Source organism: Nycticebus coucang, chromosome 12 (assembly GCF_027406575.1).
Source record: "Nycticebus coucang isolate mNycCou1 chromosome 12, mNycCou1.pri, whole genome shotgun sequence".
NCBI lineage: Eukaryota > Metazoa > Chordata > Mammalia > Primates > Lorisidae > Nycticebus > Nycticebus coucang.
The window spans coordinates 9,399,284-9,426,534 of record NC_069791.1 but is presented as its reverse complement, the minus strand read 5'-3'; the positions used below and the strand labels follow the sequence as shown (position 1 = coordinate 9,426,534).

Sequence of the window (27,251 nt, the reverse complement as noted above, 5' to 3'; positions counted from 1 at the left end):
TCAAATGGCCTGGCCCTTTCTCTACAGCACATACAGTCTGGCCACTGGCTCCCTTGCTTAGTGGGTCAGAGTGAGGACAGAGCCCTCCTTCCCCAATTTTTCAGTGCCGTAGACACTCAGCCCCACATAGCTGCAGCCACCCTCACCCTGAGTCCATCTAGTTTAATCTGTACACTTGTGACACCCAGCCAATCTGTCACAGTTATGATTGTGCCCAAAGGAGAAGAGACACTTGGGGGATATCTAGGGGATTAATGGCTAGAAACTGTTTATTCTTGAGAAGTTTCATCTTCATTTCTGCCACAGTGGAAACTTCCTGAGGAAGTAGGAAGGACTGAGGTCTTGCACAATCCAATTTGGGGCCTGTTGAGACAAACTTCCACTCCCTTTAGCAGTAGAATACACTTAACCTAAAGCAGTATTTGGGGTTGAGAAAAACCTGGTGGGGTAAGTGTGTGAAATATGTATTGTTTGGGCTATCTGACCTTGTGGTTCCATCTTATTCTACCTTCTGTGATGGTGATGAAGCTGGATATCCCTAGGGGAGAAAGAGAAGTAGTGGGTTTAACAAAAATAATTTGTGTAATTAAAGTTTATTTGAACACAAAATACTTTCTCTGTCTATACAATTGCTGTTGACAGTAGCAGTAGTATGTCCTGGCGAAGGGGAGCTTATCTCTCCAAACTATATATTTTTAAATGTCACATAGGTAATGTGCCTATGTCATAACATAGTTTGAGGGAAGCACATCTCACACATGTGCATGAACACTCAATCATCATGCTCATGAACTATAAAAGAATCCCCACTCTTCCTTTACTCTGTGGATATATACATGTGCATGGTAGCTAGAGGCCCTCTACCAGAGTAGTTCTCATAATGGCTTCTTCAGGGAAAGAAAGAGGGGACTTGAGTGAAGACTTGGGATGGTTTTGAGTGGGCCAAGCCTTTGTGGTACCTTGAAGAAGCCCATGGTCTCTGTGGATAGCTCTACTGCAGGTATCCAGAGGCCCTTCTCTGTACTCTGCTGAGGGAAAGGGATATTTACTCTCACAGAAAGCAATAGCCTAAGTCACCAAATGACTTTCTTGGTCTCCACTGAAGCAGTATAGCTTTCCTTAGCATTTTTGGACTATCCACAGCCAGCGCTCACACCATGCTCTCCAAGTTTTCTTTGGACAAGGCCTCAGCCTGAGTCTCAGAGAGTGTGTAGGAGTCCTGGTAATCTTGGAGCAGTTTGACCACCTCCAGGTGGTTGAACTGCACAGCATCATCCAAGGGAATGTTGCCCCACCTAAGAGGAACAGAAGATACGGAAAGTGCAGGGTTGTATACTTGTGCATGGTGACCTGACCCCACTCCCTTTTAGCCTAATCCTCACCTGTCCTTGACAAAAGGATTCACTTTGCAAGCCTCAATCAGGAATTTAACAACTTCAGTGTGTCCTGGGAATATAGACAGAAGAAAACTGAGAAGGTGCAAGTTGGCTCAGCACCTATAGCTCAAGTGGCTAAGGCGCCAGCCACATACATGACCAGAGCTGGCATGTTCGAATCCAGCCTGGGCCTGCCAAACAACAATGACAACTACAACCAAAAAAAAATAGCCGGGCATTGTGGTGAGTGCCTGTGACCCAGCTACTCTAAGGCAAGAGAATAGCTTAAGCCCTGGAGTTGAAGGTTGCTCTGAGCTTTGATGCCATGGCACTCTACCCAGGGTGACAGCTTGAGGCTCTGTCTCAAAAAAAAAAAAAGAGAAGGTACAAGTTATGAACCCTTTCATGTAGACCAGGGGTGTCCAACCAACCTTTTTTTTTTCTCTGCCACACAGAAGACTAAGAGTTGTCTTGAGCTATACAGTATATACACAAACACTAAGGAAAACTGATTAGCAAAAAAAATGGTGCATGCATACTTTTTGTGATATTTAGCACCACAGATAAGAAAAAAAAGTCCTCACAAAATCAGCATACAATGTGGGCCATAGGTTGGACCCCCAGTATAGCCTCTTGGCTGCTGGAGCCTAAACCAAAAGGGAAAGGAAGAAGGCTTCTTCCCATTTTGCTCCCTCAAGCAGCCAATAATAGTCTGGCTGCAAGCTGAAGGGCACTGGACAAAATTATTTGCTGCCCCTATGACCTTGAGGGCACATATAATGGGGTTACTCTTGGTAGAAAAGAAAGGTCTTACAGTTTGCTTCCTGTCTTTAACCCTGCAGATACCTTCGGCTGCAGCAACATGCAGAGCTGTGCGTGAGTCATAGTCTTTCTGCTCCATATCCATGGCTGACAAGGCAAATCTGCGGGGAGTGGAAAGCAGCTAGAGTTATCTCTATCAGTCTGCACTAGTGTCCTTTCTGAAATGGGGTCAGACTGGAAAAGGGTAAAAACAGAGCTTATGCCACGATCTGTAGGCTCTGAAAGATGTGTGTACAGTCTCAGGTGAGTACAGTCTCAGATGAGACTGTTAAATTCCCATGTCAGCGATATGGGAGTGTGATGTTTCCAGAAACATCACTGCCTACAGTAGGGGTCCAGTATGTATTTGTTGATGTTGGTAGTGCATTTGCCACTTAACTGTTTTGCTATATTGCCTCTTTTTTTTTTTTTTTTTTAATAGAGACAGAGCCTCCAGCTGTCGCCCTGGGTAGAGTACTGTGACATCACAGCTCACAGCAACCTCAAACTCTTGGGCTCAAGCGATTCTCTTGCCTCCGCCTCCCAAGTAGCTGGGACTACATGCGCACACCACAATGCCCGGCTATTTTTTGGTTGCGGCCGTCATTGTTGTTTGGTGGGCCGGGCTGGATTTGAACCTGCCAGCTCAGGTGTATGTGGCTGGCGCCTTAGCTGCCTTTTTCTTTTTTTTTTTAAATAGAGACAGAGTGTCACTTTGTCGCCCTCGGTAGAGTGCTGTGGCGCACAGCTCACAGCAATCTCCAGCTCTTGGGCTTAGGTGATTCTCTTGCCTCAGCCTCCCAAGGAACAGGCACCATCCACAATGCCCTGCTATTTTTTGTTTTCGCAGTTTGGCCAGGGCCAGGTTCGAACCCACCACCCTCAGTATATGGGGCCGGCACCCTACTCACTGAGCCAAAGGTGCCGCCCTATGTTCTATGTTACCTCTTTTTTTTTTTTTTTTTTGTAGAGACAGAGTCTCACTTTATGGCCCTTGGTAGAGCGCCGTGGCCTCACACAGCTCATAGCAACCTCCAACTCCTGGGCTTTAGCGATTCTCTTGCCTCAGCCTCCCGAGCAGCTGGGACTACAGGCACCCGCCACAATGCCCGGCTATTTTTTGGTTGCAGTTTGGCCGGGGCCGGGTTTGAACCCGCCACCCTCGGTATATGGGGCCGGTGCCTTACCGACTGAGCCACAGGCGCCGCCCTCTATGTTACCTCTTAATAAGATCTCTCACCAGGAGTATTTTATTGTATGTATTTGATCACAGAATTACCTTCGAAGAGCTGAGACATCTCCACTATAGGCAGCAAATAACAGGTTCACCACAGTCTTATTCTGGAACACAAATTGTACCCACATGAGATTAACTGTGGCTTTGAACCTGTGCCCAGCTCTGCCGGTGACCCTTCTCCATGGATGTTCAGTCAAGGGTAGTGGTGAAATGTTAAGGAATGTCCAATGCTTAAATATTCTTACAATTCATCAGGGATTTTCCTTACCCGAACTTCTCCCCCTTCACGCCGTGGGTCTAACTTCCGAGCACAGTGCCGCAGGTTGTCATAGTTGTGGAAATTGAAGAGAGACACCAACTTCTAGAATTGTCAGCCAAAGATCTTGTTTGTTTACTCCTTGCACTTAGCAGAAGCTCAAAGTTGCATTGTTTACTTAAAATAAATGCACCATTAACTAAGTTTATTGTTTAATTAAAAAATACTAAGTGCTGGGCGGCGCCTGTGGCTCAAGGAGTAGAGCGCCGGTCCCATATGCCGGAGGTGGCGGGTTCAAACCCAGCCCTGGCCAAAAACCACAAAAAAAAAAAAAAAATACTAAGTGCTATATGCAAAGCAATTCACCTGGCAGAAGCTGATGCCCCTCTGACTGTTCCCCAGCTTGTCCAGTGGAGGTGACAGGCACATCATTCCCATGACGTTGGGTACCACTAGGAGTATGGCTCCTGACACAGCTGACTTGGCTGGCAGGCCCACCTGGGGAACAAAGTTGAAGTTAAGAGTGAGCCCCAAATCTGAGAAAATCAACAAGTAAGACTATACCAAGTGACTGCATAGGCAAGGCTACCACCCATCTCAACCTTTTGGCTCATTAGCTTCTTTTCTTATTCTTGTCCTCCCCGCCTCTTAAATTTGTTGATTTGGTTAGGCAATTATTTATTGAAATGGCCATAGCATTTTGTGCTAGATGCTGTGCTAGAACTAGGACAGGGTCTCTCATTTCACTTACATTCTGGTAGTTCGGAGATGGGGAATAAACAGAGACTAACAGAATAAGTAGGCAAGAATAATTTTTAAAATAATTATGATAGGGGCGGCGCCTGTGGCTCAGTGAGTAGGGCGCCGGCCCCATATGCCGAGGGTGGCGGGTTCAAGCCCAGCCCCGGCCAAACTGCAACCAAAAAAATAGCCGGGCGTTGTGGCGGGCGCCTGTAGTCCCAGCTGCTCGGGAGGCTGAGGCAAGAGAATCGCGTAAGCCCAAGAGTTAGAGGTTGCTGTGAGCCGTGTGACGCCACGGCACTCTACCCGAGGGCGGTACAGTGAGACTCTGTCTCTACAAAAAAAAAAAAAAAAAAAAAAAAATATAATTATGATAGGCTTGGCACCTGTAGCACAGTGGTTACGGCACCAGCCACATACACTGAGCCTGGAGGGTTCAAACCTGGCTGGGGCCAACTGCAATAAAAAAATAGCCGGGTGTTGTGGTGGGCACCTGTAGTCCCAGCTACTGGGAGGCTGAGGCAAGAGACTTAGCTTAAGCCCAAGAGTTTGAGGTTGCTGTGAGCTGTGACGCCATGGCACTCTACTGAGGGCGACATAGTGAGACTCTGTCTCAAAAAAAAAATTATAAATATAGAAGATTAATAGGGTGCTATGAACAGAGGTGGAGGGGTACCCCCTTGAGATAGGTGTGGTTGGAAAAGCTTTTCTTTGGAAGTGGTATGTAAGCCGAGACCCAGGGGAGAAGAACCAGCCATGTGAAGGGTGATTCAGAAGCTGCACCATCATGTGTTTGTATATTTGAGGATCTTGGTGTGTTTGACAAACTCCCTGGGTTGGAAGTTTGTAAACCCACCTCTCTACCTATAGCAGTGGTTCTCAACCTTCCTAATGCCACAATGTATTTTCATTGTTAAAAAGGGGTCGCGACCCACAGGTTGAGAACCGCTGACCTATAGAGACTCACTGTGCTTTCTTTTTTTTTTTTTTTTTTAAGAGACAGAGTCTCACTTTGCCGCCCTCAGTAGTGTGCTGGGGTGTCACAGCTCACAGCAACCTCCAGGTCTTGGGCCTAGGTGATTCTCCTGCCTCAGCCTCCCCAGAAGCTGGGACTATAGGCGCCCACCACGACGCCCGGCTATTTTTTTGTTTTGCAGTTTGGCCGAAGCTGAGTTCGAACCTGCCACCCTTGGTATATGGGGCCGGCGCCCTACTCACTGAGCCACAGGCACCACCCTGACTCACCGTGCTTTCTTCTTGGCACTAGGCTCATGACAGATGGATAATGGGGCCAGAAACACTTACGTGGAAGGCAAACTGCCCAGAGAAGTCGTACATGCCACAGGAATGCATGAGGCTCAGGGTGTTCCGTACTGCTTCAGCACTTAGCACGCTCTCGCCCGTGATGGGGCAGATCCCTCCATTGGCGAGGGTGGCTGCTATGACACTGCCTGATTCACAGGTGACCTCCACAGAGCACAGCTATGAAGACAAGGAGAGGTATGGCTTGGTGCCCCTAGCTCAGGAGCTACAGGGCCAGCCACATACACCGGAGCTGGTGGGTTCATTTCCAGCCCAGGCCTGCAAACAACAATAACAACTCCAACCAAAAAATAGCCGGGTGTTGTGGTGGGCGCCTGTAGTCCCACCTACTTGGGAGGCTGAGGCAAGAGACTCGCTTAAGCCCAAGAGCTTGAGGTTGCTGTGAGCTGTGATGCCACAGCATTCTACCCAGGGTGACACAGTGAGACTCTGTCTTAAAAAAAAAAAAAAAAAAAAGACAAGGACAGGTAAATATGGGGTGTAGACCTGAACACAGTATACTTGGGTATAAAGCAGTGTTCTCAGCATCTAGATCTTTTTTTTTTGGCAAGAGTCTTACTTTGTCACCCCCAGTAGAGTGAGTGCCATGGCGTCATGGGACTACAGGTGCCTGCCATGACACCCTGCTATTTTTAGAGATGGGGTCTCGGTCTTGCTCAGGGTGGTCTTGAACTCCTGAGCTCAAACAATCCAACTGCCTTGGCCACCCAGAGTGGTAGGATTATAGTTGTGAGCTACTGCGCTCAGCCTCAGCATCTAGAGCTTAACGAGAGACTCCCTCTGTGGGTAGGAACAGGAGGTAAATCTGGCCTATTCCCTTGGCCCTGATCAGTGTTTGCTTACCTGAAAGTAGAGATCAAGGGCAGCCATCATGTCCACCCCCTTAGGAAAGCACTGCAAGGATGAAGGAAAAGGTTTTTGCAGGTCATCAGCAGCCCTTTCCGACTGCCCAGGTCTCAGCCGAAGTCCCCAACCCCTGCTGCCCTTCCACTAGCAGCAGAATTTGCAGGGACTTTATCTACTAGCCTCTCCCAGTTACCTTCTTTTCCTTGAGATAATAGCCAATGGCGTAATTTCGATCCCCTGTTTCCTTCTCTGACTGGAATCTGAAGCAAACACCCAATTTAGTAGTTGAAGTTTGAGGGGTGAGTGTTGGGAGAAGGGCAAACATTACCTTCCCTGAGAGAGACAGAACTACATCACACATCAAACTAAATGATCCTCTTCACAACATTTTGCAGTAACATTAGAGGAAACTTAAGAACCTGAGCAAGTACTCATCACAGCTTCGTTCATGTAAAGAAACAAAAACAAAAAACCCACCCCAAGTTGTCTAGTCACTGATTTCCCAGATGACTGGACAGTTTGGGGTGGGTTTTTTGTTCTAATCTAGGGAAGCTGGTGAGGCTTTTGGCTTTAAGCCTTGGCAAGGAAGGGCTTAGGCACAAACCACATTGCCCCTCTCATTGCATACTAATTAGAAATGGAGGGCAGCGCCTGTAGCTCAAAGGAGTAGGGTGCTGGTCCCATATGCCGGAGGTAGCGGGTTCAAACCCAGCCCCGGCCAAAAACTGCAAAAAAAAAAAAAGAAAGAAAGAAATGGAACAAATTATTTTACAAAGTAAATAAATACCAAGGAAGGGGCTCAGAAGAAGCTGGGAGGCTAAGTTCCTCTGAGATTTCCTCCTCCAAAGAGTCCCCTTACCCTCCCCCACCTCCCGTATCCCATGTACACACACACACATACACCCCACAATGCATTCAGCCAATCCTCTGAACAGGGCCTTACGTGGCATTGCTGAAACCCATGTATTCATTCCCCGCCATTTTGTTCAGATACTGCAGCACCTGGAAGAGAAAAAGGCATGGGAGGTGCCACTTCACTAAGGATTTCAACTTGACACTGCCTAAGCTGGCTAGCACAGTGTTCATCAAGAGGCTTTCCCCTCTGAAGCCAGCAGATTCCCACACCTCTAGAAATAAGGTGTCTGGTGTGAGCAGGTGCACCTCTTAGTGGGGTTGGAGCCAGAAACTGGGGCAGCAGGAGAGGACAGCATGCCATGGAGTAAAGCAGCCAGGGGCTGAGTAGCAAGGGGACTTACGAAATCAAACTTCTCTGCTTTGTTACAGTCCATCTGCAGACAAAGAGAGAGACGTGAGTACACCAAGCTTAGGAGGATGGCAGAGGGAAAGGCAGAGAGGCCCTAGTGGAGGTGAAGTGTTAGTTGGGGGAATGGGGAATGTGCTACATTTTACAATGACCTTAAAAAAAACCCTGGGACATTTTTATATGCATGTATATCTGAGGATTTTTTTTTTTTTTTTGTAGAGACAGAGTCTCACTTTATAGCCCTCAGTAGAGTGCTGTGATGTCACAGCTCACAGCAACCTCCAACTCCTGGGCTTAGGCGATTCTCTTGCCAAGGCCTCCCAAGTAGCTGGGACTACAGGCGCCGGCCACAACGCCAGCTATTTTTTTTAGAGACAGAGTCTCACTGTACCGCCCTCAGGTAGAGTGCCGTGGTGTCACACGGCTCACAGCAACCTCCAACTCCTGGGCTTACGCGATTCTCTTGCCTCAGCCTCCCTACCCAGCTATTTTTTGTTACAGTTTGGCCAGGACCAGGTTTGAGCCTGCCACCCTCCATATATGGGGCCAGCGCCCTACCCACTAAGCCATAGGCACCGCCCCTAAATCTAGAATCTAGGGATCTTTTTTTTGAGACAGAGCCTCAAGCTGTCGCCCTGGGTAGAGTGCTGTGCAATCACAGCTCACAGCAACCTCCAATTCCTGGGCTCAAGTGATTCTCTTGCCTCTGCCTCCCAAGTAACTGGGACTACAGGCACCTGCCACAACACTGGGCTATTTTTGGTTGCAGCCATCATTGTTGTTTAGCAGGCCAGCGGTGGATTCAAACCCACCAGCTCAGTTGTATGTGGCTGGCGCCTTAGCTGCTTGAGCCGCAGGCGCCAGCCACATAAACCTAGGGATCTTAACAACCAAATCAAGCTGGGCACCTGTAGTCCCAGCTACTCTGGAGGTTGAGACAGGAGGATTGCTTGGGCCCAAGAGTTTGAATTCAGTCTGGGCAACATAGCAAGAGTCTGCTTTTAAAAAAACAAAGAAACAAGGCCGGACGCAGTGGTTCACTCCTGAAATCCTAGCACTCTGGGAGGCTGAGGGAGGTGGATTGCTTAAATTCATGAGTTTGAGATTAGCTTGACCAAGAGCGAAACCCCATCTCTACCAAAAATGAAAAAATGGGCTCGGCGCCCATAGCACAGTGGTTACAGGGCCAGCCACATACACCAAAGGTGGCGGGTTCAAACCCGACCCAGGCCAGCTAACTAACGACAACTACAACAAAAAATAGCCAGGTGTTGTGGCGGGCACCTGTAGTCCCACCTACTTGGGAGGCTGAGGCAAGAGAATTGCTTAAGCCCAAGAGTTTGAGGGAGCTGTGAGCTGTGATGCCATAGCACTCTACTGAGGGCAACAAAGTGAATTTGTTTCAAAAAAAAAAAGAGAAAGGCTCAGTGCCTGTAGCTCAGCCTGAAGGGTGCCAGCCACATAACACTGGAGCTGGTGGGTTCAAACCCAGCTCAGGCCTGCTAAACAACAATGACAAGTGCAACCAGAAATAGCCAGGTGTTGTGGCAGGCGCCTGTAGTCCCAGCTACTTAGGTGGCTGAGGCAAGAGAACTGCTTAAGCCCAAGAGTTTGAGGTTGCTGTGAGCTGTGATGGCACAGCACTCTACCGAGGGCAACATAGTGAAACTCTGTCTCAAAAAAAAAAAAAAAAAAAAGAGACAGGAGGATTGCTCGAGCACAAAGAGTTCAAGGTTGCTGTTAGCTATAATGCCACAGCTTTCTACCCAGGGTGACAGAATGAAATTCTATCTACAAAAAAGAAAGAAAAGAAACAACCCCCCGAACCACTTAGATTTTATTATCAAGGAATGAGTGTGTAGATTTCCTCACTCCATCAATGAGTCTTACTCATCCTGAATCTCACCCTCTTTTTCATTCTCAATTTGAAGCCTCATCCCTGATACCTGTTTTCATCTTCCTGACTCCAGTCTTGTCCCCAAGCCTCATCCCTGATCTCTGTTCCCATTCCTTACACCCCACACTAGAGTCATCTTATAAGTCATTCCTGACTCTCATGCCCATCTCCAGATAGAATGGAATGGCAGGAATGGGATGAGAGTGTCTTCTGCATAATTATAATATTCAATTATATTGATAAGTGAAATAAAGCTACAGATTTTACTAATAGTTGGGAGTTAAGTCCAAAGGGCCTACTTAACGTGAGAGTGGGATGAGGCAGATTCCAGACACAGGGTTGCAGACAGAACCATCTCAGAGTGAGGGGAGAGACTTGGCCTGGTCTCCTCCCCCAACTCATTGCTTCTTGCCTGTGTCAACTGTAGAGTCAACACCACAGGGACTCTGACACCTGAATCCCTGGGGGAAGGGTGCCTAACACCACCTTCCCCAAGAGGAGCTGTGATTGGCTCCAGAGTGTTGCTGCCCAGCTGTTCCCAAGTTCTTGCTCAAGCCTGGGAGACCTACAGCTGATGGGCCAGTCTGACACCCTTATTCAAGGCCAACTCACAGGTCCAGGTGACGTGAATAACTGCCCCCCCCCCCCCCCCCCGGCTTGGCCATTCACCCTTCCCTTCATGTGTCCCTCACCTAGAGGTGGCCAATCAGTGCTTAATGGTGCTGTCCTCCCCTTGACTCTGGCATTTGGCCCTTGGTCCTAGGCAGGGGTCAGGACCTGCTTAGTTCCCTAAGGGGCAGGAAGCTGTGGGCTCTAGACTCACGGGTGGGGGGCAGGGAACAGCATAGGCCAGCGGTGGAGAAAGTGGTGCAGTCCTTTTTACTAACATCCTCAGTATAACACCTGGGTCCCTGGGGTGCTCTCTTGTGCTTCCTTGGGACCCTCAAAGGAGTCAGAGCCTCATCAGTCTCCCTGGACTGCTGAATAGATATGAGGGGTACAGGAACAAGGGTGCTTTAGGTTAGGGTGGCACTGACCTTGATCAGGGAGCTGACGACAATGGCACCGGCATTGACCATGGGGTTATGGGGAATTCCTGGGAAAATACAAACCACTCAGAGTCTTAGCCACTAAATAAAGCCTCCATTACCGCCTGCCCACTCTGTTTAGACAAGAAATATTTCTTTGCTGGAGAGAAAGGGAGGATGACAGAGCTAATCAGGAAGCATGGAGAAACAAATGAAAAAGGCTTAGGGAGGGGTGGGGGTAAAGAGGCAGCTGTGAGTTTGGTCTCATCCCTGGCAGAGCTCACCTTCCTCATTGAGGGAGAGCTTGTTGTAGCGCAGGCCGCTGGGCTCCTTGCCCACAAACTTGTGCACGTAGTCAGTGCCCAAGGTGCTTACGGAGATGGCATAGGTGAGGGGCTTCACACAGGACTGCAGGCAGAAGGGGATCTTTGTGTGGCCCACAGAGTGCCTGGAGGCAGACAGGTGCCATGAAAGGGGCTGGCCTTTGCTCTGCACCTGTGCCTTGCCTCCCCTTGTCCTTGCCCAGCATCTCACCGCTGACCATCCACGGTACATAAGGAGACGCCCCACAGGTCTGGGTTTGACTTGGCCAGATGAGGGATGTAGGCTGCCACCTGGATATGAATAGGTACAGAAGAGAGAGATGGATGTGGAGAAGAGGAACAAAGTTCAGGTTCAGGATCAAGAAACCTTTTAGATAAAAGCCAAAATTCTGTCTCCTGCAGTACAAAAAGGTTCTGTCTTGCCTGCTGCTCCCAGAAATGTCCACGCATTCAGTCATAGAGGGCCTTATCTTTCTGTATCCCCTATCTTGTAGGATGGCAGTAAAGCCCACAGGAGGTAAAAAAGGAAAATTCTTGGATCAAATTCTTTTTTTTTTTTTTTTTTTGTAGAGACAGAGTCTCACTGTACTGCCCTTGGGTAGAGTGCCGTGGCGTCACACGGCTCACAGCAACCTCTAACTCTTGGGCTTACGCGATTCTCTTGCCTCAGCCTCCCGAGCAGCTGGGACTACAGGCGCCCGCCACAACGCCCGGCTATTTTTTGGTTGCAGTTTGGCCGGGGCTGGGTCCGAACCCGCCACCCTCGGCATATGGGGCCGGAGCCCTACTCACTGAGCCACAGGCGCCGCCCCCAAATTCCTTTTTTAGACTTAGCCTCAATTACCCCATACAGATATCTGAAGTCTCAGATTCCCTCACCTGCTCTAGGAATCACATGTATAGAACTGACATAAAGCCACATCCCCATTTATAGAGTTTTACTTCTCATCTCTCATCCATTGGATTCCCAGCCCCAGGAAATCTGAGAAGCAAAGTATTTCTGGCCCAGGTCCCTTGTCCCTCCCTTAGTCCCTTGGGCCTCACTTTGCCTCCAGTGAGCTCTTTGGCATCCTCAAAAATGCGATCCACATGGCCAGTGAACTCCTCAAAATCAGGAATCACAAACTTCTTTCGGAATGCCTGGGTCAGGAGTACAATGTTGCCGCTCACACACCTGGATCCCAGACATGATTAGGTTAGGGGACTGGAGTGATGCAGCTGGGACTCACTCTAGAGTCATGAAAGTGGGAATAAAGAAGGTTGTGAGTGGTCATCAGGTTTGGGACCAACAGCTGTGTGATCTTTGGCATGTCAGTTTATCTTTCTAGGTCTTGGTTCCTAGCCTCTGAAATGATGGGTTGTAATGACATGGAAAGACACTATGTCTTGGTATATAAGAAAAAACAGGGGGCGGCGCCTATGGCTCAGTCAGTAAGGCCCCGGCCCCATATACCGAGGGTGGCGGGTTCAAACCCAGCCCCGGCCAAACTGCAACCAAAAAATAGCCGGGCATTGTGGCGGGCGCCTGTGGTCCCAGCTGCTTGGGAGGCTGAGGCAGGAGAATCGCTTAGGCCCAGGAGTTGGAGGTTGCTGTGAGCTGTGTGAGGCCACGGCACTCTACCGAGGGCCATAAAGTGAGACTCTGTCTCTACAAAAAAAAAAAAAAAAAGAAAAAACAAATACCAGAATAGTATGATGTATACTATGTAACGTGTGTGTGTGTGTGTGTGTATATATATATATATTTTATAGAGACAGAGTCTCACTTTATCACCCTCGGAAGAGTGCCATGGCGTCACAGCTCACAGCAACCTCCAACTCCTGGGCTTAGACGATTTTCTTGCTTCAGCCTTCCAAGTAGCTGGGACTACAGGTGTCCGCCACAACGCCCAGCTATTTTTTTGTTGCAGTTTGGCCAGGGCCGGGTTCAAACCAGCCACCCTCGGCACATGGGGCCAGCACCCTACACATTGAGCCACAGGCACTGCCCAAGACCTTTATATTTAAAAAAAATCCTAAACCGGGCAGCGCCTGTGGCTCAAAGGGGTAGGGCGTTGGTCCCATATGCCGGAGGTGGCGGGTTCAAACCCAGCCCCGGCCAAAAACCACAAAAAAAAAAAAAAAAAATCCTAAACCATAAGTATATTTACATGTAAATGTAAATATATATGAACATATATGTTCATATATGTATGTAAGTACATAAGACATTATAGATATCCACTAATCTGTTAACAGTGTTTACTTCTGGGAAAAGGGGACTGAGATTGGGTATGGAGGGAAGGGAGAACACTATTTTTTTTTTTTTTGAGACAAAGTCTTATTATGTCGCCCTCGGTAGAGTGGTGTGGCATCACAGCTCACAGCAACTTCCAACTCCTGGGCTTAAGCGATTCTCTTGCCTCAGCCTCCCAAGTAGCTGGGACTACAGGCGCCCACCACAATGCCTAGATATTTTTTTGTTGAGTTGTTTAGCTGTTGTTTTAGCTGGCCCGGGCTGGGTTTGAACCTCCCACCTTTGGTGTATGTGGCTGGTGCCATAACGACTGTGCTACGGGGGCCGAGACCACATATTCTATATTACGTGTATTTGAACTATTATAATGAGTATTGATGTATTACTTGTTTAATGACTAATAAAATGAAGGGTTGCACTACACAATCCCCAAGATTCTTCTGTCCTGTTCTGAGAGTCTATGTCCACAGAACAGTTTGGAGAGCAGTGCCCTTGTTTGTAGGGCCCTCACTTTTGGAAGAGCTCTCTGTCTAAAAGGCCACCACTGCTGGATTCTTGGACCATCCGGTGCATCTGGCTCATACAGTCTCGGAGTCGGGGATCTGTTGTCTGCAGTCCAGTGGCCTTCAGTGCCTGTAGGGGAAAGGAAAAGGCCTGGTAAAGTTAGCTACAGGGCCAGTGGTCTAATCCTAATAATCTTTCACAATGGATACCCAATTAGCTCAACCATAACTATCCTGTTTCCACGAAAATAAGACATCCTCCGAAAATAAGACCTACTTACAGGAAAGATAAGACGTCCCCTGAAAATAAGACCTAGCGCATCTTTGGGAGCACACCTTAAAATAAGACACTGTCGGGCGGCGCCTGTGGCTCAGTGAGTAGGGCGCCAGACCCATATGCCGAGGGTGGTGGGTTCAAACCCAGCCCCGGCCAAAGTGCAACAACAAAAAAATAGCCGGGCGTTGTGGCGGGTGCCTGTAGTCCCCGCTGCTTGGGAGGCTGAGGCAAAAGAATCGCTTAAGCCCAGGAGTTGGAGGTTGCTGTGAGCTGTGTGATGCCACGGCACTCTACCGAGGGCAGTAAAGTAAGACTCTGTCTCTACAAAAAAAAATAAATAAATAAGACACTGTCTTATTTTCGGGGAAACAGGGTATTACAATAGGTGGAACAAATAGGTTTGGAGAGTAAGAAAGGAGGGAATGAAGCAGTTTTGAAGGCTAACCAGGGTGTTCTGCCCTTTCTCACGAGTCAGAGGGTTTAATCATTGGACCATGGGATAGGGATGGGCTTGTCTCTCTATTCTCATGTATCAATCCATTGGCTGCCCCAAAGTTGTCCTACCCTCCTTTCCCACTTTCTGGAGGTCTTAAGGGGTTAGGGTTCTGAACAGGTGAGGAGCAACTTACATTAGTGAACTTATGGATAGGGATCCGTTCCTGTCCCTCGGCAACAGTGTAGAAAAGCAAGTCACCCAGGCGGGACAGCATGCTACTCTCTGATGAATCACTGTTAAGGGACAGAGACAGGGGAGTAGGGCAGGAGCCTAAGCACTGCTTCTGGAACAAGGGCTTATAAGTAGGTAAATGTCCTCATTCTGTGCCTCTTCCCTGAACCATGTGATCCATCTCTCTAATTCTAATTCTAATTCTAACATCTGTCCCAAGAAGTTGTAAATCTTACTCTGTAGCTTTCTTTTACTCCTAACCTTTAAACCTTTATTTCTGGCTGCCTTCTAGACCTTTCCACAAGGTATCCCAAAAGTCTCCAAAGTCTCCATACATATGAAAATTGGGAAACTATAGCTAAATGTACCTTTATTTACAAAATTTTACAAAATATTTAAAAAATATTCTCTATGTGTTGGCCACCTCTTTGTAAAATTTTGTAAAGAATATCTTCACCCTCGAAAAAGAAAAAAAAAAAGAATATCTTCACCCTCAAACTCTCGGGCTTAAGAGATCCTCTTGCTTCAGCCTCCCAAAAAGCTGGGACTACACGTGTACATCACCATGGTTAGCAAGTTTTTCTATTGTATCTATTTAAATATAAAACAATTAAAAAAAAAAAAAAAACCTAGCCGGGTGTTGTGGGGGGCGTCTGTAGTCCCAGCTACTCAGGAGGCTGAGGCAAGAGAATCGCCTTAAGCCCAGGAGTTGGAGGTTGCTGTGAGCTGTGTGAGGCCACGGCACTCTACCGAGGGCCATAGAGTGAGACTCTGTCTCTACAAAAAAAAAAAAACAAACCTCTGGTAGCTCTCCAGTGCCTACAGAATAAGTGCTTGAAATAAGAACTTGGTATGGGCGGCGCCTGTGGCTCAAAGGGGTAGAGCGCCGGTCCCATATGCAGAAGGTGGCGGGTTCAAACCCAGCCCCGGCCAAAAAAAAAAAAAAAGAACTTGGTATGGGGCTTGGCACCTGTAGCTCAGTGAATAGGGTGCCGGCCACATACACTGAAGCTAGTGGGTTTGAGCTCAGCCAGTCCTGCCACACAACAATGACAAATGCAACTTAAAAAAAAAAAAAAAAAGGGCGGCTCAGTGAGTAGGGCGCTGGCCCCATATGCCGAGGGTGGCGGGTTCAAGCCCAGTCCCGGCCAAACTGCAACCAAAAAATAGCCGGGCGTTGTGGCGGGCGCCTGTAGTCCCAGCTGCTCGGGAAGCTGAGGCAAGAGAATCATGTAAGCCCAAGAGCTGGAGGTTGCTGTGAGCCGTGTGATGCCACAGCACTCTACCAAGGGCAATAAAGTGAGACTCTGTCTTACCAAAAAAAAAAAATATATAGCTGGGCGTTGTGGCGGGCGCCTGCAGTCCCAGCTGCTTGGGAGGCTGAGGCAAAAGAATCACTTAAGTCCAAGAGCTGGAGGTTGCTATGAGCTGTGATGCCATAGCACTCTACTGAGGGTGACAAAGTGAGACTCTGTCTCTAAAAAAAAAAAAAAAAAAAATAGCCGGGCATTGTGGCGGGCACCTGTAGTCCTAGCTACTTGGGAGGCTGAGGCAAGAGAATCGCTTAAACCCAAGAGTTGGAGGTTGCTGTGAGCTGTGACACCACAGCACTCTACCGAGGGTGACATAGTGACTCTGTCTCAAAAAGAAAAGAACAAAACTCGGTATGGCATTGGAAGTCTTTGAAAACCTGTCAGCTTTCCTTTTTTTCAGAGACAAGGTTGCATTCTGTTGTCTGGATTAGAATACTAGAATTCTAGCCTTGAATTCCTGAGGCAGTGATCTTCCTGCCTTAGCCTCCCAAGTAGCTGGGTCTGCAGGCACTACCATGCCTAGCTAACAACTTTCCTATTTCCCACTATAATAGCCTCCACCCCAGCCAAGTTATGACAGACAACATAGGTGGCTTCTCAAATGGGCCAGCCACTGTGAGGCTACCTGGCCTTTGCTTTTTCAGGGGTCCTCAAACTTTTTAAACAGGGGGCCAGTTCACTGTCCCTCAGACCATTGGAGGGCTGGACTATAGTTTAAAAAAAAAAAAACTAGGAACAAATTCCTATGCACACTGCACATATCTTATTTTGAAGTAAAAAAACAAAATGGGAACAAATACCATCACACTGCCGCATGTGGCCCACAGGCCATAGTTTGAGGACCCCTGTAACTTCTCCATGGAATGACCTTCTTCACCTAGCATAGTCCAGATCAAATGTCACCAACTCTGTAAAGGCTTCCCCAAACCTCCAGGTTTTGTTTATGCTGCTGGTATGACGCAATAAGACACCATCTTACTGACAGGAGAATCTTCCTGGTTCCTCTGTTAGGGTTTTGTGTTTTATACTTGTCTTCCTAGGATTGAGCAAAGTCCCCAGCACACAGTGAGTCTTCAATAAGAATCACCAAACTGCACTGCTAGGAAGGTCCCTGTGCCCCCAAGTATCTCTCTCATTGGCTTATAACACCTAAAATTCCAGGAACTGCAGATGTCTTGCTTCTCAAGAGTTCTATTAATATTTAGAGGAATTATATTACATCATTTCCAAATATGACTGCTGGACTGCTAGTTGAGATTAAGATCTTTAAAAGCTCTTTGACTCAATAATTTAACTTCTAGGAACTTAATCCTACAGGTGTATTTGTACACCTACAACATAACATAATTACAGTTACTCAGTGCATTGTTAGTAAGATTGGAAACAACCTAAACACGCATCATTAGGAAACTAGTTAGGGAAATTATGGTATATTCATATAGTGGAATATTATGCACTGTAAATAAAAGAAATTAGGGAGTACTTTAAGTATTGTTATAGAATTGTTTCTAAGATATAATATTAATTAAAAGAAGTATGTTTGGCTCGGTGCCTGTAGCTCAAGCGGCTGAGGTGCCAGCCACATACACCAGAGCTGGTGGGTTCGAATCCAGCCTGGGCCTACCAAACAACAATGACAACTACAACCAAAAAATAGCCAGGTGTTGTGACGGGCACCTGTAGTCCCAGCTACTTGGGACTTAAGCCCAAGAGTTGGAGGCCGATGTGAGCTGTGATGCCACAGCACTCTACACAAGATGACACCTTGAGGCTCTGTCTCCAAAAAAACCAAAAAAGTATGTTTAAAGCCAGGCATGGTGGATCATGCCTGTAATCCTAGCATTCTGGGAGGCCGAGGCAGGTGGATTGCATGAACTCAGGAGTCCAAGACCAGCCTGACCAAGAGTGAGACCCCGACTCTAAAAAAATAAATAAATAAAAATAGCCAGGCATTGTGGCAGGCACCTGTAGTCCTAGCTACTTGGGAGGTTGAGGCAAGAGGATCACTTGAGCCCAAGAATTTAAGGTTGCTATGAGTTATAACACCATGGCACTCTACTGAGGGTGACAAATTGAGATTCTGTCTCAAGAAAAAAAGAAAAAAGCCAAGCACGGTGGCTCACAAGAACTATAATCCCAGCACTTGGGAGGCTGAGGCTGGTGGATTGCCTGAACTCATGAGTTCGAGACCATCTTGAGCAAAAGCGAGACCCCCATCTCAAAAAAATAGCTGAGTGTTGGCTTGGCGCCCATAGCACAGTGGTTATGGCACCAGCCACATACACCGAGGGTGGAGGCTTTGAAACCAGCCCAGGGCCAGCTAAACAACTGCCATAAAAAAATAGCTGGGCGTTGTGGCAGGTGCCTGTAGTCCCAGCTACTTGGGAGGCTAAGGCAAGAGAATCGCTTAAGCCCAAGAGTGTAAGGTTGCTGTGAGCTGTGACACTACAGCACTCTACTGAGGGTGACGAAGTGAGACTGTCTCAAAAAAACAAAAAAAAAAAGGCTCGATGTCCATAGCTCAGTGGTTAGGGAGCCAGCCACATGCATCAAGGCAGGCGGGTTTGAACTTGGCCTAGGCCAGGTAAACAACAATGACAACTACAGCCCCAAAATATCCCAGCGTTGTGGGGGGTGCTTGTAGTCTTAGCTATTTGGGAGGCTGAGGCAAAAGAATTGCTTAAACTACTTCTTACTTGAAATTCTGTTGTATTTGATATTAATAAAATAACCCTAGTCTTATTAAAAAAAAAAAAAAAGAATTGCTTAAGCCCAAGAGTTAGAGGTTACTGTGAACTGTGATGCCACAGCACTCTACCGAGGGTGACAAAATGAGACTCTGTCTCAAAAAAAAAAAAAGAAGTTATGTTTAAAAGGGAAACATATGTTTTTGCTTATTCAGAAGACACAAAATATTTCTGGAAGGACATATAAGAAATGGGTAAGGTTTGGGTGGCGCCTGTGGCTCAGTCAGTAAGGCCCCAGTCCCATATACCGAGGGTGGTGGGTTCAAACCTGGCCCCAGCTGAACTGCAACCAGAAAAAAAATAAAAAATACAAAAAAAAAAAAAAGAAATGGGTAAGGCGGGTGGATGTGGTGGCTCACACCTATAATCCTAGTACTTTAGGAGGCTGAGGCAGGAGGATTGCTTGAGACCAGGAGTTCAAAACCAGCCTGAGCAACACAGGAAGACCCTGTCTCTACCAAAAATAGAAAAATTAGCTGGGTGTGGTGGTACATGCCATCTATATTACCTGTTATAACTGGAATGTGGGAGTATGGTGGGGAATAGTACTACTCCCAGCTACTCAGGAGGCTGAGATAGAAAGATCATTTGAGTCCAGGAGTTGGAGGTTACAGTGAAATATGATCACATCACTGTACTCCAGCCTGGGTACAGAAGGAGAGAGGGAAATTCTGTTTCTGGGATTAAAAAAAAAAAGAAAAAAATGGGCAAGATGTAAGATTGATTCATCTCCCTCCTGGGAAATGAAGTAGGGGAAGAACATCAGAAAAGGGAGGAGTTGGGTGGCGCCTGTGGCTCAAGGAGTAGGGTGTTGGCCCCATATACCAGAGGTGGCAGGTTCAAACCCAGCCCCGGCCAAAAAAAGAAAAAAAAAAAACTGCAAAAAACATAATTTAAAGAAAAGGGAGGGGCGGCGCCTGTGGCTCAAGGAGTAGGGCGCTGGTCCCATATGCCAGAGGTGGCGGGTTCAAACCCAGCCCTGGCCAAAAAAAAAAAAAAAAGAAAAGGGAGGAGTTTTTCTGTTTCTGGAGAAATTTAATTGTCACAATGAAGATAGTGGCAATAGAAAGGAGAAGAGGGAAAAAAGCTATCTGAGCTATAACTGAAGAAGGAAAGTACATAGAAACACTCTGAACGCAGGTCTCTGTACCTAGAAGCTCAGGGAAGACAGGAAATATTGCCACAACACTGAAACATATCACAAGTCTAAAACAATTATATGTTTTTTGACCCAGATGTAGACTGATCATGAACATAGTGTTCTTTTTGTTTTTTTTTTTTTTTTTTTTGGAGACAGAGTCGCAAGCTGTCACCCTGGGTAAAGTGCCATCGCATCATAGCTCACAGCAACCTCCAACTCTTTGGTTCAAGTGATCCTCTTGCCTCAGTTTTTCTATTTTTAGTAGAGACAGGGTCTTGCTTTTGCTCAGACTAGTCTCACACTCTTTTTTTTTTTTTTTTTGTAGTTTTTGGCCAGGGCCGGGCCTGAACCCACCACCTCTGGCATATGGGGCCAGCGCCCTACTCCTTTGAACCACAGGTGCCACCCTAGTCTCACACTCTTGAGGTCAAGCAATCCACCTGCCCCGGCCTCCCAGAGTGCTAGGATTACAGGAGTGAGCCACCATGCCAGCCTTTTTTTTTTTTGAGACAGAGTCTCACTCTGTCACCCAGGCTACAGTGCCATGGCCTCAGCTCAGCTCATAGCCACCTCAAATTCCTGGGCTCAAGGGATCTCCTGCCTCAGCCTCCCAAGTAGCTGGAAGCACAGGCACCTGCCTTCACCCCTGGCTAGTATTTCTGTTTTTAGTAAAGATGGGCTCTTGCTCTTACTCAGGCTGCTCTCAAACTCCTAAGTTCAGGGGATCTTCCTGCCTTGGCCTTCCTAGGATTATAGGCACAAGGCACTGCACCACCATTATGTTGAGAGAAAAAAAAAAGCAAGGTGCAGAACAATGTCACCATTTGTATTAAAAAAGGTAAAATAACATCAGCATGTATTATATGCATAAAATATCTCTGGAAGGCCAAACAACATATCAATGACATTGGATTGTCTCTGGGGAGCAAAATCTCCTAGGAATTTACACTAAGAAATAATTGAATAAGTGCACAAGAGTATGCAATAACCAAACTGAAGACTAGTTAAATTAATTAATTCCTCACACAATGGAATCTTTTAAAGTGGCAAAATTGCAGCTATTAAAAAAGACAATGTCATACATTCACATATTCAATATTACAAGCTGTCCATAGAAGGGAAAGACAGGTTACCAAAGAATATGAATGCTATGATCCCATTTTTGTTAAATCACATACATATATAGGATATACATGATTACATCACAATAGAAATTGGTTATCTCTAATATTGAGATCTTCATTTTCTTCTTGATATTCTGTATTTATCTTGTTTTTGTTTTGTTTGCAGTTTTTTTTTTTAGCGGGGCTGGGTTTAAACCCATCACCTCTGGCATGTGGGGCCGGTGCCCTACTCCATTGAGCCACAGGTGCCGCCCTTGCTTTTCTTTTAAAGTTAGAAATACAATAAAGATAAATATTAAACAAATGAGCAATTTGAATAACAAGCATTTCCTCTTTACTGCCCTCCTTTCTCCCCACAACACAGAAACCCCTCCTCCTCATGGTGTCACAATTCCAGAGCACTTCACTCTCCATTGCCCAGAGATCATCAGCCCAAGACAGTTACCAGGAGGTTCCCTGGAGCACAGGCAGCCATAGGCAGAAGAAACAAGGTCCCCTAAGAACACTTCCATCACCCTACTCCACCAGGTAAGAAGGTGTGTCTGGGGATACAAGGACCAGGGATACTTCTAGTTCCCCACCCTTTGAGGAGGTGGGGAGGTTACATCTTTGCTCTATCCCACCACTATTTCTCTCCCATTATTTGGGAGGAAGTTGGGGAGAAGACTAGAACAGGAGGGAGAAGTCTTATCCTTTAATTGTTCCATAGCTCTTTGAGAAGAGCCTGATGGAAAAGTACTGTGTAATAATGATTATGAAGGGCGGCGCCTGTGGCTCAGCGGGTAGGGCGCCGGCCCCACATGCCGAGGGTGGTGGGTTCAAACCCGGCCCCGGCCAAACTGCAACAAAAAAATAGCCGGGCGTTGTGGCGGGCGCCTGTAATCCCAGCTACTTGGGAGGCTGAGGCAAGAGAATCACCTAAGCCTAGGAGTTGGAGGTTGCTGTGAGCTGTGTGACGCCACGGCACTCTACCAAGGGTGATAAAGTGAGACTCTGTCTCTACAAAAAAAAAAAATAAAATAATGATTATGAAAAAAAAATACCTATTGGTCTGTTACCTCTCAGGACGGGACTTAAGAAGTAGTGAGGTAGTGCTGTGTCAGCTGGGTACTTTTATCATGGTGTGCATATGTTTCTGAGAGTCATCAGGTAAAGGGTTATGGCATGTGGGGAGATGGCCCATTCCCTGTTCCTGGTATAACGGGGTAGAGGCTACTTGGACAGTGTCTACGCTGGTCCTCTGGGAAGGACAGGACATCCTGCTCAGCACCTTCTGCCTTTTGGAGGAAAAAAGGGCTCAGCCACCAAATGTTCTGGGGTGGTTGGAAGAGAAAAATTCCACCTCCTGAGCGCAAGAAGTGCCAAAGGAAAGAGAACCCGTTAAATCACCAACCCACCGCAGCACAAATAACGGCTCTCACTGGTTGTAATCTGGAATGGCTCTAGTTTGATTTTTACTCCATTATAATTATTCTCCCCACTCAACAATCAATCTGGAAAACCACCTTTATTCTACAGATTAGGTAGTCTACTTACGTACGTACCTGCGCACCAATAATACATGCACAGCACACATAACCTGCTGATAACACCCGGACTCAAACAGACACACCACATGGACACAGACCCAAGTACACTTGGACTTGAGGCAGGAGGCTATTCCATACCCATGGATCCCCTAGAACACACTCGAGGACCCGGGAAGGAAGGGAGGGTGAGTGAGGATGGGCGGGCGTGCACCAGGCAACACTCTGAACCCAGCTGCGCTCCCAGTTAAGTGCGTACCTTAGACAGGCACCATCCCGGGGACCGACCTAGGATCGGTCCGTCCTTCCTGGGATCGCACGTTACCGCCTGAGCGTGGCGGACCCAAAGCCCCAATCTAAAGGAAAAGGCATCTCAGGCTAGTAAGCGAGGAGGAGAGGGGAGAAGAGAGGAGCTCATTGGAGAAAGGGACTGGAACACAGCTAAGACAGCGGGAGTGGGAGCGTGCCTGTCCCCGCCCCTGTCCCAAAAGCCTTACTGATCCCGGTGCTGTGGTTGGTGGCTGTGCGGCGTCTCTCTGCCCTGTGCCGCTGCCTCACTGAGGAGGTGCCGGACGCCCCCGCCAAGGAGGGGGCTCCTGCTCAGGTGACCCCAGCCTCCCCGCCGGCAGTGACTGCCGGTCCGGCACAGCGCATTCTGCAGAGCCTTCATAGAGCGCATGCCCTCAGCGCGCGGCCGGCGCTGCCCTAGAGCCTAGGACTTGCGAGCGGTGGTTGGAAGGGAGGGGCGAAGAAGCAGCTGGCGAGACAGGTGCGGGGGAGCTCTGTGACAGAGCACTGTGCTCCGCAGACCAAGAAGAGGGGCCCGGTGGGTGGGGTTGCAGCAGGAGGAGGGGCCAGTCCCTTCAAAGCTCGCACCCGGACTAGGCGCGCCCATTCTCCCAAGACCGGAGCTGGGTGAGGCGTGCAAGGAACCTAGAAAAACTCGGACAGGGGTCTAGTGGGTGGAGAGAGGGCGGTGCCTGTGAGTCGAGATGGGCCAAGCTTAAGCCCAATCACCAAGGAAGCAGAACCTTGAGGCTACCCAATGAGAGCAAGGCAATGGGCCGCTGGCAAAAGCCTGCGGATTCTTCCGTGCGCGCCCGCCCCTGCGCCAGCACTGCGTACTAATGCCGAGGGCGGGAAAGCCGTGGCCCTGCTGCTGCGAAGTCAGGGGCTTCGCGGGGACGCGGCGGGGTTGAGGGGGATGGAATTCTCGTATGGAGAAGAGAGTGCCTCGGAGACAAGGATAAAAGCCCAGTCTAAGAGGTCCCTTAGAGAGCTTAGACATCGGAAGGCCGAACGGCCCTTGGTAACTCGCCCGAAAAGCGGTGTGGGGCCAAAGGCACCCTAGTCACTGTCGCGCGGTGGTGAGGAACGGGATGGCGGCAAAACACCCCGAGCACAAACAGCCCTTGAATGCTTCAGTGAGGCAGGAGGCGGTGGAGAGGGAGTCTGTTTATCTTGTTTTTGTTTTTAGAGACAGAGTCTCACTTTGCCCTCGGTAGAGTGCGTGGCATCACAGCTCACAGCAACCTCCAGCTCTCGGGCTTAGGCAATTCTCTTGCTTCAGCCTCCCGAGTACCTGGGACTACAGGCGCCCGCCACAACGCCCGGCTATTTGTTGTTGTTGTTGCAGTTTGGCCGTGTCCGGGTTTGAACCTGTCACCTCTTGGCATATGGGGCCAGCGCCCTACTCACTGAGCCACAGGCGCCGCCCTGTTTATCTTGTTTTATCTGTAAAGTTGAGGCAATAAAATAAGGCTGCGTCACAAAAACATTTCCCAAACCTTTAAGCGCTCCCAAGTTTTTCTTTTTACTTTTTTTTTTTTTTAGGCAAAGTCTCACTTTATCGCCCTGGGTAGAGTGCCATAGCGTCAAAGCTCACAGCAACCTCCAGCTCTGCTTAAGCGATTCTCTTGCCTCTGCCTCCCGAGGAGCTGGGACTACAGGTCCCCGGAACCCCCGGCTATTTTTTTTTGTTGCAGTTTGGCCAGGGCTGGGTTCCAACCCGTCACCCTCGGTATATGGGGGCGCCCTACCCACTGAGCCACAGTCGCCGCTCCCAAGTTTTTCTATTTTAATTGTCTTTGTCTTCACGGACAGAAAAAGGTGATGTGCAAAAATATATATATATATATATTTTTTTTTTTTTTTGAGATAGTCTCAAGCTGTCCCCTGGGAAGAGTGCCATGGGGTCACAGCACACAGCGACCTCAAACTCTTGGGCTTAAGCGTTAAGGAAGTCTCTTGCCTCAGGCTCCCAAGTTAGCTGGGAGTAAGGCGCCTGTCACGACACCCGGCTATTTTGTTGTTGCAGTTGTCACTGTTTAGCAGGCCCAGGCTGGGTTCGGAACCGCCAGCCTTGTTGTATGTGGCTGGCGCCCTACCCACTGAGCAACAGGCATCTCCCAAAACTTGTTTTGAAGACTAAAAACCTTCAGGACTTTTGCCATTTGCACCTAGGAGAACTTTCACCTTTTTTCTTAGTGCCTAAAGCAACATCTGTATTTAGGTGGAACTCAATATATAAACCCTAGCTGTTACCAAATGTCACTGGCGTGCCAACCCAGTTTATCTCGCTCTCTCCCCAGAGAGACACGTACAAAACAGGTATTATTAGTCCCATTTTGAAGATGAAAAATTAAGAGTTGGAAGTCAGGACTCTTTGTATAAAGTGACTCAGCTAACAAGTCCCAGAGCCACCCAGAGTTAGTCCCTTCCTTGAAACTAATCATTTAATTGACTAATCCCAGGAAGGCCACATCCATAAAGGAAGTTTTTATGGGAAAGCATTATAATACATTACTAGTTTTCTCTCTCTCTCTCTTTTTTTTTTTTTTTTGCAATTACGGAGTGGTATTCAGTTAGCAGAACAACAATTATTTCCTATAAGCTGCATCAGAGACAACTGAAGATGAAAAAACTACCATCCCCATATATAACTAATTTGTGCTGTGCACCAACAAGAACCTGCTTTAGGGTAGCGCCTATGGCTCAAAGGATTAGGGCGCCGGCCCCATATGCCAGAGGTGGTGGGTTCAAACCCAGCCCTGGCCAAAAACTGCAAAAAAAAAAAAAAAAAACTGCTTTAAATTTCCATGCCAATTTACAACACCCATACTGTACCAAGCAAGGTTAGTGGCTATTGAAAATACCACCAGGACAGGGCAATCTAAAGACACATTCGGGGGCGGCGCCTGTGGCTCAGCGGGTAGGGCGCCGGCCCCATATGCCGAGGGTGGCGGGTTCAAACCCAGGCCCGGCCAAACTGCAACAAAAAAATAGCCGGGCGTTGTGGCGGGCGCCTGTAGTCCCAGCTACTTGGGAGGCTGAGTCAAGAGAATCGCCTAAAACCCAAGGATTTGGAGGTTGCTGTGAGCTGTGTGATGCCACAGCACTCTACCGAGGGCGATAAGGTGAGACTCTGTCTCTACAAAAAAATAAAAAATAAAGACACATTCGGTAGTCTGTTAACTATACAAAAAAGGACGCTGTACAGTTTAAAAACAAATCTTACACAGCCTTACATTTCAATTTTTTTCTTTAACAGGAGTGAGTTGTGTACAGGGGGGTTAAATGCTTTACAGACAAGAAAAAAAAACTGCACTAGAACCAACTTATTCATCATCTTCCTCCTACTCTTCATCTTCTTCATCTTCCTCTTCCTTCTTTTTCTTGCTTTTTTCAGCCTTGATGACTTCCTTTTTCACTGTCTCAGGCTTTCCTTTAGCTCGATATGCAGCAATATCTTTTCGTATTTTTCCTTCAGCTTTGCAGCCTTCTTTTCATCAGGCTGCTTGTCATCCGCAGCAGTGTTACTCCACATCTCCCCCAGCTTCTTTGCAACATCACCACTGGATAGGCCGGGATGTTCTCCTTTGATTTTTGGGCGATACTCAGAACAGAACAAGAAAAAGGCCGAAGGAGGCCTCTTGGGTGCATTGGGATCCTTGAACTTCTTTTTTGTTTCCCCTTTAGAGGGATATAGGTTTTCATTTCTCTTTCATAACAGGCCTTGTCCGCCTCTGCCATATCTTCAAATTTTCCTTTCTCTTGAGCAGACATGGTCTTCCACCTCTCTGAGCACTTCTTAGAAAACTCTGAGAAGTTGACTGAAGCATCTGGGTGCTTCTTCTTGGGCTACTCCCAACAAGTTTGCACAAAGAATACATATCATGACATTTTGCCTCTCGGCTTCTTAGGATCTCCTTTGCCCATGTTTAGTTATTTTTCCTCAGCGAGGCACAGAGTCGCCCAGTGCCCATCCGGCTCTCACTAGTTTTCTCTTAAGGCAGCTCTGACTGCATCACACAATACTAATTTTCTTTATATTTTTGGATTACTGTAAAATGGGCATCGAGGGTAATCATGGGGAAATATATATCAAAACTATATGTACTCTGGGCAGTGCCTGTGGCTCAAGGAGTAGGATGCTGGCCCCATATACTGGGGGTGGTGGGTTCAAACCTGGCCTTGGCCAAAACTGCAAAAAAAATAAGTAAAATAAAAAAAAAAAATTATGTGTACTCTTGGGCAGCACCCTCAGGGAGTAGGGTGCCGGTCCCATATACCGAGGGTGGTGTGTTCAAACCCAGCCCCGGATAAAACTGCAACAAAAACAACAG

The 27,251-nt window shown here is 47.7% G+C and overlaps 1 protein-coding gene and 1 non-coding gene across 5 annotated transcripts; both read right to left on the bottom strand.

Annotated features, from left to right (window-relative positions):
* Positions 1 to 124: 124 nt before the first annotated feature.
* On the bottom strand, positions 125 to 23,569 carry GLS2 (glutaminase 2). 4 transcript variants are annotated; one of them, XM_053557589.1, is made up of 19 exons: positions 23,124 to 23,255; positions 22,886 to 22,982; positions 14,738 to 14,837; positions 13,840 to 13,961; positions 12,137 to 12,266; positions 11,304 to 11,383; positions 11,054 to 11,217; positions 10,779 to 10,837; positions 7,837 to 7,869; positions 7,524 to 7,582; positions 6,774 to 6,840; positions 6,578 to 6,628; positions 5,717 to 5,893; positions 4,037 to 4,168; positions 3,683 to 3,775; positions 3,457 to 3,518; positions 2,223 to 2,299; positions 1,383 to 1,446; positions 125 to 1,295 (listed from the first exon to the last, which is right to left on the bottom strand). In XM_053557589.1, exons 3-19 carry the CDS (start codon positions 14,816 to 14,818, stop codon positions 1,151 to 1,153), a joined length of 1,596 nt encoding a protein of 531 aa, XP_053413564.1. In that variant the 5' UTR covers positions 14,819 to 14,837; positions 22,886 to 22,982; positions 23,124 to 23,255; the 3' UTR covers positions 125 to 1,150. The 4 variants fall into 4 exon arrangements, 3 of the variants coding, with proteins under 3 accessions (XP_053413564.1, XP_053413563.1, XP_053413565.1); XM_053557588.1 differs by lacking the exon at positions 22,886 to 22,982 and having other exon boundaries at positions 23,124 to 23,566; XR_008373455.1 differs by lacking the exons at positions 2,223 to 2,299; positions 22,886 to 22,982 and having other exon boundaries at positions 1,211 to 1,295; positions 23,124 to 23,569.
* Positions 701 to 804, bottom strand: LOC128563044 (small nucleolar RNA U13). Its single transcript, XR_008373711.1, has one exon. It is a non-coding gene; the product is annotated as a small nucleolar RNA U13 (small nucleolar RNA).
* Positions 23,570 to 27,251: the final 3,682 nt, after the last annotated feature.